Consider the following 9,560-nt stretch of genomic DNA (forward strand, 5'->3'; position numbering starts at 1 on the left):
GAATGTTAGAGCTGATTATAAATAGATACGGTGATAGGGGGCACCCTTGCTGCCAATGAACTCATGTGGACACTCCTCAGCCCTTGGAGAGGTTGAAACAGTTGTCAACGCTACCATTTACATCCAAGGTTAGAGTAGTGGTGCAGAGGCAACTCATAACCAAACCAATAAACTTGTCCAAGAAGCCATATAGTTTTAGACAATCTCCGATGAAACGTCATTCCATGTGATCAAATGCGTTTAATAGTCTTTTACGCTTTGAGAGATTTTGAGATAGCCAAGCACTTCGTGAGCTATAATTTGGTTGTCTACGATCTGTTTGCCCAGGGTGAAAGCATTTTGAGTTGGGGCTATGAAAGTGGTCAGGTATTGTTTTACCTTACTACTAATAATTGCGCTATCAATTTGTAGACAGTGTTGCACAAGCTAATTGGCTTGTAATCACTGACCCCTATGGCATTATATTTCTTGTGGATTAAGACAATGGTTGATTTATTAAGGCCCTTATCCATATTGCCAATGAGAAAGAAGTTATGCACTGCTCCAATAATATAAATCTTCACACGCACTCGAATAAATCTTGGTTATTTATTTTTCTCCAACAAGAGTGTGGGAACCAAAACCACCACTCTAGGCGCCAACCTCTTTAATGTGGAGGAAGACAAATATTCTAGAGAAAGGCCATAAATTATACTCAGAACTCCGAGTGGTCAAAGGTCCAACTGTCTATCGGTAGGTCCGATTTGAATGTGTTGAGGACAAATAGATCCCGACTGAAGGACCAAGAAGAGCCCGTCCAAATATGCCATTTGTTCTTTTCACATTCGAAGGTCAAGAGGAAGGTGCTTCTAGCCACTTCAATGAACTCCATACCAAGGGAGGCTTTCAAACCACCGCATTGAAGGGTTTGTTGGTTAGAAATCTTTCGGTCAGACAATGACTTAGGTTGCGGCTTGAGATAGTGTTGTCAGATAGGCTCCTCCATGGCGTTGTTCACTTTCAGCATCTCGATGAACTTCCATAGAATTTCCTTCTCGTTGTGCATGGGTTGAGGAATGAGCCACAATGGCTACTTAAGAGAGATGAGGGGGTAACATGGCTAATAGAAGCAGGAGAAATAGTTAAGATCACCAAATGGAGTTGAAGGAAATAGCGAAAGAGAATAAGAGAGAGGCAAGAGAGAAAGAATGGTTTCTCTAGAAAACCCTTGCAGAAAAGAAGGTGGTCAAATTGACTAGTATATTATTTCTATCCCTCTTATTCATAGAAACTTCTCTCCTTTTCATTGAGATAGTTTTTTTAGAGATAAGAGAAAAAGGCAGTCTAGAAAGAAGTAGAGGATAAACGAAAATAATACATAGAGCTGGAGGAGTTAAATAAGATTTTTCTAAAATAAAAATAAATATAATTAGGACGCACATTTCTCTTAGCTTATCCAAATCTTATTTATCCAACCAGTCATATGTGATATGTCCTTTGTCCATCCACCGTCAGATCTAACGGCCGCTCGATGTCTCTCCGCAAACGGCAGCGCTCCGGCAGCAGCAACCGCCTTTCCGCCCCGGATGGAACCATAATGGAGGACCTCTCTTCCGTTCCTCCTCCGGCTTCCATCCCCGGCGGATTCAACGACCCCTCCACCGCCGACGTCGTCCTCCGCCTCCAGCTTGAATCCTCCGATACCGTCACCTGCTCCGGCGGAGAACCAGACCTTCACCCCCCTCCTCCCCACCTCGACCTCCACCTCCATTCCTCCGCCCTCCGCCGCTCCCGCTACTTCTCCGTCCTCCTCTCCGGCCGCTGGGATACGATCACCTCCCCCCAGCGCATCACCCTCAAGATCCCCTCCTCTGTCCCCGTCCTCCGCCGCCCCTTCGACCGCCACGTGTCCGTCCTCCGCCTCCTCCACACCCTCGACTTCCGCGGCTCCATCGTCTCCGCCTCCGAAGCAATCGATCTCCTCCCCATCGCCCTCGAGCTCCTCTTCGACGAGCTCATCCAAGCTTGCCTCCGATTCCTCGAGGCGGTCCCATGGACCGAGGAGGAGGAAGAATGCATCCTCTCCATCATCCCCTTGCTCCCCCATGACGAATCCCGCCATCTCCTCGCTAGGGTTTCAGCGGACGCCTCCGCATCCGAGGGCATGCTCCATGACCTGATCAATTCCGCGATGCACTCCCACCCCAACGTCGCCACCGTGAAGGCCTTCGTCGCAAAGCTATTGCGGGAGTATCCTACGAAGGATTCGGTCCAGATGGTGCTCGATATGGCGTTCTTGTCATGCTTGGAGACGGTGAAGGAATTGATGGGGAAGTATGCGAGCCCCGATCTGAGAGTCGCGGGGGATAATGATGAGAGGGAGGCAATACAAAGGTTGAATTTGCACGCGGCGGTGGTGAATGCAAAGCATTTGTATTGGTTGATTGAGAGGATGATTGAGCTCCGGGTGGCGGATAATGCCGTGGAGGAGTGGAGTGAACAGACGTCACTTGCGGCGGATTTGCAGAAGACTTTGAGGGATGATGCATGGAAGAATATCGCGCCTGGGTTGCCATCGCTCGTAACACGCTGCACTTTTCGGCTTGCTAGTGCAGTTGCTTCGGGGTCTACTTTGGCCCCTCAGCAGGTAAATTTATCCGATATTCTTGGTATAATTGTTGATATATGCTTATGTAGCATGTGAGTAGAATTTACCCTGCAAGGACAATAGTAGGCCTCCTATGGGATTGGAGAAGTGAAGTAAAAAAGAATTTAAGTTGCAGAATTTGCTGCCTTGCCTTGGAGGTGTTAACTTTGATACGAGTGATTCTACCGTGGCACTGAAACCAATTAATCCCAAGTAGTTGTGTTATGCCTGGTGGTTTATGTATGTCTATGTTTAGGATGATCGATTAGTAATCTTTAAGCTTCTGTTTAATGTTCTAGATGCTTTCATATGATAAATGCTCTGCTTGCTCCAATTTTATCACACCATTGTTGCAAATCCTTGGGATTCTTGTTATTGTTTCACACTTAAGATATTATTCTTTTGCTGATATCTGCTTTCTGGTTGCGAAAAGTTTACAACTTCTTGGTCTCCTCTCATCCTTAAAAGAATTATCATATTTCTTGTTGAAAGATGCAGCTTTTCCATCTCTTCAGCCTCAAAATGAAGTGTACTACTCTTGGGTTTGGGAGAAAGGCATGCTCTTTCTATTAGTTCTCGTTTTAGTGGCATGATGATTTTAGATAAATTGGAAAGAGAATGATAGTATTAATCTTTTTTAACTGCCAAGCCTAAGCATAGAAAAAGGAGTTAAGTTAGGTAACTTGAGTATTGTCATACTTCTTTTGTGGAGAGTCTTGAGACAACCATGAAAATGAACCAATACCAAGAACGCACTCAACTGGATCATCTTTCTTTTATGACTGTTTACATTCTGACCACCTAAATGCATGGGTGGACAAACCAGGCCTTTGATCATGTCAGCTCTTGTGTTTGACTTAATAAAAGGATAGCTTCCTTAGTTTGAGTGAGGATCTACCCAAAATAAGTTGGATGAAGTAGATGGGTTAATGTAGCCTTTAATCATTGATATGTTTCTCCAAAGCTTGTGAAGGCTTTAAGAAGTTTTGGGAATTGATTCTTTGCATTCTTGCAAATTACACAGCACTTCGATTTAATTAATGAATCATGATGCCAATATTTTCGTAGTTACTATAACCTTTTATTTATGGGAATGATATATTATGTCAGTCTTGTTTCTGTACATTACTTTTTATAGCTACCTTGACCTTCGGGCATCCCCGCCCTAGGCGCCAACCTATCACATAGAAACTGGGCCATCCCTTGTCTGTCGTTTATCACCTACAGTCTTTTAAAACATTTCTACATACATGAGTTCATCTGGCATGTCATTACTTCTATCAGATCAAAGATCTTTTTCTCTAGCTGTTAAGAGTGATAGATTACTGAATGTAAAGCTGATGTTTATATGTCCTTTACCAATTTCATGGATGTGCTTTTTAGTGGACATTATTGTTCATGTCTGGCAGATCTCCATGTAGCAATAGTTGAAGTAGCATGTGTTTCAAAATTCTAATCTTGTATGGACTTTAGTTCATAGGGCCTTTGTCGAGAGATTGCATTTACTGAGCATGATATTATTCCTTTTGTTTTATATGGAGTACATTTAAGATATTGGCAAGGATGCAAGAATAAGCATGCTGATTATTGTTTTAATGACATGTAGTTTTCAGATATCTGTATCAATAGTCATAATTTGCTTGATGAGAATCTTGATAATTATGGAACTTGAGCCTTTATGTTCCTTAGGTTGATCTTCAAACTGCACTTTACCCGATATCCAAAGCATCCGATGAGCATCAGATCTTTAGTTTCTCTAATGAATTGTGCTATTACGTGGCTATCCAATGTAACTTAATTAACCATTGTGTCGGTCATCCTTCCAGCTCTATCACATCATTTAACACGACTTCTGTTGTTTGAGGAGCAACTAGCCTCCCTTGACACTAATATGTGGTAGAGATGTTGGATTCACATCAACTTTGTGCATTAGTAACGTGCTGTTGTCAAGGATAGATCCTGATGATGTACTCTTTTTCGATTACCATATAATTGCTTGCGCTCACATGAGTCATAGGCTGTGGGCAGTTCTCTGTCAGCCATCTAGCACCTACAGTCTTTCAGAATATTTCTACATGCATGAGCTTAATACATGTTTGACTAATGTCATCAGAGTCAAAATTATTGTTCTAACTGATACATTATTGTATGATAGATTTAATGTGCTTTGCGTTTACATGTATGTCCTTATGTAGCATGGCTGCTTTTCTACTGCAAAAGGCTTCAAGACTTAAGGTTCATTTATCAGATTCTTCTGGTCAACTAGACACTTGATGTTTATGCGTCCTTGTAAAATTGCATGGATGTAGTAGAACTGCAAAGGATTATTTTTATTCTACTGTTTCGATTGTAGACAACATGGAATCTTATTTGATCATTTCACTGTCTCAGGTCAGGATGAAGCTTGTTAAAGGTTGGCTTCCAGTGCTAAATGTTTGCAGGGATATCGTGTCGCCAATGCCGAGTGGTCATAAATCTGTTTTCCAGGAATTGGAGGAGACTTTTCTACTGATTATATCTACTTTGCCTGTAGCAGATGCTCAAGCGTTGCTGCAACAGTGCCTAAGCTTCTCCACTCGCAACGTCGATGACTGCCCGCACTTGATTGCAGCTTTCAAGACCTGGTTCAGGCGGGCCGACCGGTCTGGAATCAACTTGAATTCTTAGGTTAACACAGGCTGTTATGTGAATAACCCAAGATGCTTGTCCCTTCTGCAACCTCGAAACCTTTGGTAGTGTATTATCCATACTACTACATCATCAATCCTTCCATGTCAAAAATGTGTATATGGCTATCTTCTTAATGACCACCATTGTATTTAGTCTCTCTTTTGTTACTTTTAATTAGTTATTGTACAAAACAATGTTAATATGAACTTAGAAGTCAAATACACATATGTGCAGCTGAAATCATACTGGTTGCCTTGTCCTTTCTTTGTGATCTGAAATATGTTGTGCTATGCTCACTGTGTTTTAGGTGATAAATTCCTTACATAAACGTCTCATGCCACCTACCCAGTTGTAGGAGGCCGACGGAGGAGGCCGGAGGTGCAGGAGGAGGCCGATGGAGGAGGAGGAGACGGCGAGAACACCATTTCTCTATGTCCAAGTCTCCTGGCAGATTTGAGATATGGAGCAGCTGGGTTTTACTCCAATGGAAGATCATCATCAATACTTGCACAATTTTCCATGCATGCAGACATCTCTTTCGGCTGATGAGGTCATGGATATCATGTCACAAATGTCCTCTGCGACCCATAGATCTCTCTTTCGAGAAAGAGCTCACTAGTAAGTAATAATCTATAGCTAGTCTACACAAGTCTACTACTGACACTCAATCCATAGCTAGTCTACTATTGACATTCTTTATGATTATAATTCCCATAATTAATTCTATGAGATTGAGATCTACCGTTTGATTTATTTAAATATTTTAATGGACGATGGATATAAGATTTAATGTATGAATATAATATTTAAATATTTACAGAATCTAATAGTATAAACATGCCTATCGAGTCACTCAAGCTCGAACTCGGCTCGAAATTTAAATCTAACCCTAAAATAAGCCCAGAAAGTTAGGGCACGTCCTCCTCCTTGCTTTTTAATGAAATTATAATTTACACTTTATATTTTTATTATCTATAACTCGAGTCTTATCATTTAGTAAATATATATGGAAAATATCTTGAGTTAGATTTTAACTAACACCTTAAAAATATTCTGTTAAGTAGAAAACATTCTATTTCTAAAATAACTAGAATACTTTTATTTTTAAAATTACTAAAATATCCTTACTATAATTTAGTTATGATATTTTTGTAATTCTTTTAGTATAATTAATTTAACATGTTTAGTTAAGTTTAACTAACAAATCTAATAGCAAGATATTTTTGATAGCTATCAATTATGGGGCTTGATTTATAAATAGTGAAAGATATAGGATGCTATCTATAAATTTTCCTAAAATTTTGCACCATTTGACAGGTAGGCTCCTCTTGTTTCACATAATTGTGTAAGAACATTTCTTGTTGGTCCCCCTCCACCCCACTTCCGTGCGGACGTCAGGTAAGTAATAATGCAAACGATTTCCACTAGAGAATCCTGGTACTTGTGTGTTGTGGTCCATACTCACTATGGCTACGGATTGAATGCTAATCCAATAGTGGTCAAATTTTATTTGTATTTATATTTTTTTTTAATGGATGAATACGGATAAGAGAGAGAAAAAAGAAAATTAAGAGAGAGAAAAAGAAAATAAAAAAAAAATCTTTAGCGTACAATGTACATATATTAGATGGAAGAGAAGATGAGAGATAAAGTATTACCGTACTAGTATTGACCTAAGTATTATTATTATTTGTTATACTAGTATAAAGTGGCTTACACCGTAATAAATAAAGATTATAAAGCTTTGATACATAAATTTGCTATCAAAGCTCATAATTACTAGAGTTGGTAAGTACATGGTTTGGTCGCTTGGCTTGATTTAGTTGATGGCTTAGCAGTGTAGTTAGCTTAGAGGAACAGTTCAACAGCGTAGTTTGGAATAATTGTTCAGCGACCCATATGACTTGAAGCTTAGATTAGGTAGCTAAAAGCTTGGTAGGACATAAGTGTCTTTATATTTAGAGACTTCAAAGTGTAGTGAAAGTAGGTCAGATAACATTGGCGTACGTGTATCCGAATAGTCCATCCGAGTATAAATATGAGTTAGAAGAATCATACTTAAATCTCTAACATATTTTTATTATAGATGATTGTTCTAATTAAAAAATATGAAAAATTTTATTATTTTCTATCGAGTTTGTATCCGATATGAAATTTCTAGAAGTTTGTAAGTTAGAATTGTGAGTATTTTAGAAAAAATGTTAGAACAATTTTAGCATTACAATGAAATTTAGGCTTTGTTTACATTTGGAATAAGACTAATTCTAAAAGAATAAAAGCTAATACTAATATAAGTTATTATAATATTTAGCCATAGAATAATAATTATATTTAATATAACATAAAATTAATATTGAAATAATGGAGAATAGTGAAATTGTACTGATTCTAGAAGAATAAAGTTAATACTGATATAAGTTGTCATAATACATAGTCATATCATAATTTAATAAATAATAATTATATTTAATGTGACATAATATTAATATTAAAATAATAGAGAATAGTGCAATTGTACCGAAGAGTTAGTAATATTTTATACTAAATAACTAAAATACCCTTGGTTAGGCTTAAAAAGTATTAATATTTAATAAATTTATACTTATGGTTATTTTTATTAATAAAATTGAATATTATATACATAATATATAGACCCGCATGAAAAAAAAAGAAAAAAATTTCTCTACACCGAACACGATAATATTCTCTCCTCCAGTCTCCCACATAGTTCTTACCTACGGTATAGATTTATTTTATAGCAATATAGAGAAATAATTATACTGTGTTAGATACTTTAATTTTACAGTGCAGAGAAATAATCATATAATAATCCTAAATAGTAACTTTTTATTAATAAAATAGTTTTGGTCTAAAAGGTGAGAGCATTGAGAAACTAGAATTACTATAACAGTATAAGCCTAAATAGTTATTTAATTATTATGCTAATATAAGAAGGCATATTCGAGAAGAAGTCAATTTTTATTTCAACAGTGAAGGGAGACTTACTAGTGTTTCTACCCTGAACTTATAAATATTTTAAACCCATTATTAAAAATATATACATATATATAAAAATTCATTCATAAGTTGCGAAGTCGGATGGAGCAATTCCTACATGTGGTACTGCAGACAATCCGATCATCCCCCATTTTCTTTTCTTTTTTTTAAATAAAATAAAAGGTACAATTTCTAGTCTTGGAAGAGTAGATTATTTATTCTCAACTAGCCCGGTTTACTGTAGACATCACTGGCATCGAGGAACGAAGGTCGTACCAACGCTTTCACGTATCACTACAAACCCGGCACGAATCTCTCCACCGACAATAGAATAATAATAAGACTTCACGACGTCCAACGCTTTCGTGCTGCATGAGATCATCTGTGGACATGGAAAACGCCACGTAAACTTTGTAAACTAACTCACTAATTCGCTTTTAATTCCTTCTTAAAAAGCTTGCGATTTTGACGGAAGTAGCCCTGTCATAAGAAATATACTATCCTTTAAAACTTATTACTAAATAGAGTCTGATTTACTATAGTCTAATTAAAAATACTGAAATAATCAGTATTTTATTTTTTAACCAAAAACATTAATTAGTTCAGTGTTTTTATGTTAATGAAAAAAATTGTCTGGCGATAAAAATGCTGATTAGTTTAGTGTTTAGTATTCATCGGGGCATTCAAACACCTAACTAATTGTGTTAGAATGCCCCAACCTAAAAACAATCTTCGTCGAATCGTTCGGAATATCCAACGTGAGAGCACATTCAAATGTCCCAATAGTAGAGCAGCCTTTGTCCAATGGCATTCGGACACCCAAGCCCGAGAGTGCAGATTTGAAGTTTTTGATAAAGCATTCGAGCACTCCATAGGGCCATTTAAACGCTTAACGCTAATATTATTTCGTGTTAAAATTAATTTGAATATTTTTGAATTTCTAGCTAGCCTCGAAATACGTAGAAGGCGGTCACTTTCTAATTATAAAATAATATTAGTATTTTCTATCCTCTCCTACCTCTCATCTCTTTCTCAATCTTCTCATTCGATCTAAAGCTGACGCCATCAAGCTTATACCACTTCCTTCCTTCTCGATTATTGATCCTTCTAGTCCAATAAAATCGACCATCTTCTGCCTCCTCCTTTAAATTCTAGCCGTCAACTAGCTCCTTCCTTCTCATCTGTCGACCTACCTTCTTCTTTAGGGCAGACTATTTTCTTCTTCTTCTTCCCTTTTAAAACATAGATCAACCCCTCACCATCTTCT

The 9,560-nt window shown here is 37.9% G+C and overlaps 1 protein-coding gene and 1 long non-coding RNA gene across 2 annotated transcripts; both read left to right on the top strand.

Annotated features, from left to right (window-relative positions):
• The first annotated feature begins 1,406 nt into the window (after positions 1–1,406).
• Positions 1,407–5,539, top strand: LOC140787375 (BTB/POZ domain-containing protein At3g05675-like). Its single transcript, XM_073136267.1, has 2 exons — positions 1,407–2,626; positions 5,018–5,539. Exons 1-2 carry the CDS (start codon positions 1,511–1,513, stop codon positions 5,291–5,293), a joined length of 1,392 nt encoding a protein of 463 aa, XP_072992368.1. The 5' UTR covers positions 1,407–1,510; the 3' UTR covers positions 5,294–5,539.
• A 64-nt stretch (positions 5,540–5,603) lies between these two features.
• Positions 5,604–6,800, top strand: LOC140787376 (uncharacterized). The gene is made up of 2 exons (XR_012108836.1): positions 5,604–5,914; positions 6,614–6,800. It is a non-coding gene; the product is annotated as an uncharacterized lncRNA (long non-coding RNA).
• Positions 6,801–9,560: the final 2,760 nt, after the last annotated feature.

This window comes from Typha latifolia, chromosome 4, assembly GCF_019914945.1.
Source record: "Typha latifolia isolate L0001 chromosome 4, TyphaL0001v2, whole genome shotgun sequence".
In the NCBI taxonomy this organism is placed as follows: Eukaryota; Viridiplantae; Streptophyta; class Magnoliopsida; order Poales; family Typhaceae; genus Typha; species Typha latifolia.

Excerpts from the sequence above, each read along its gene's own strand:
- LOC140787375 (XM_073136267.1), top strand. The coding sequence starts at position 1,511 with ATGTCTCTCCGCAAACGGCAGCGCTCCGGCAGCAGCAACCGCCTTTCC. Across the intron at positions 2,627-5,017 it reads CTACTTTGGCCCCTCAGCAG|GTCAGGATGAAGCTTGTTAA; the intron begins GTAAATTTATCC and ends TCACTGTCTCAG.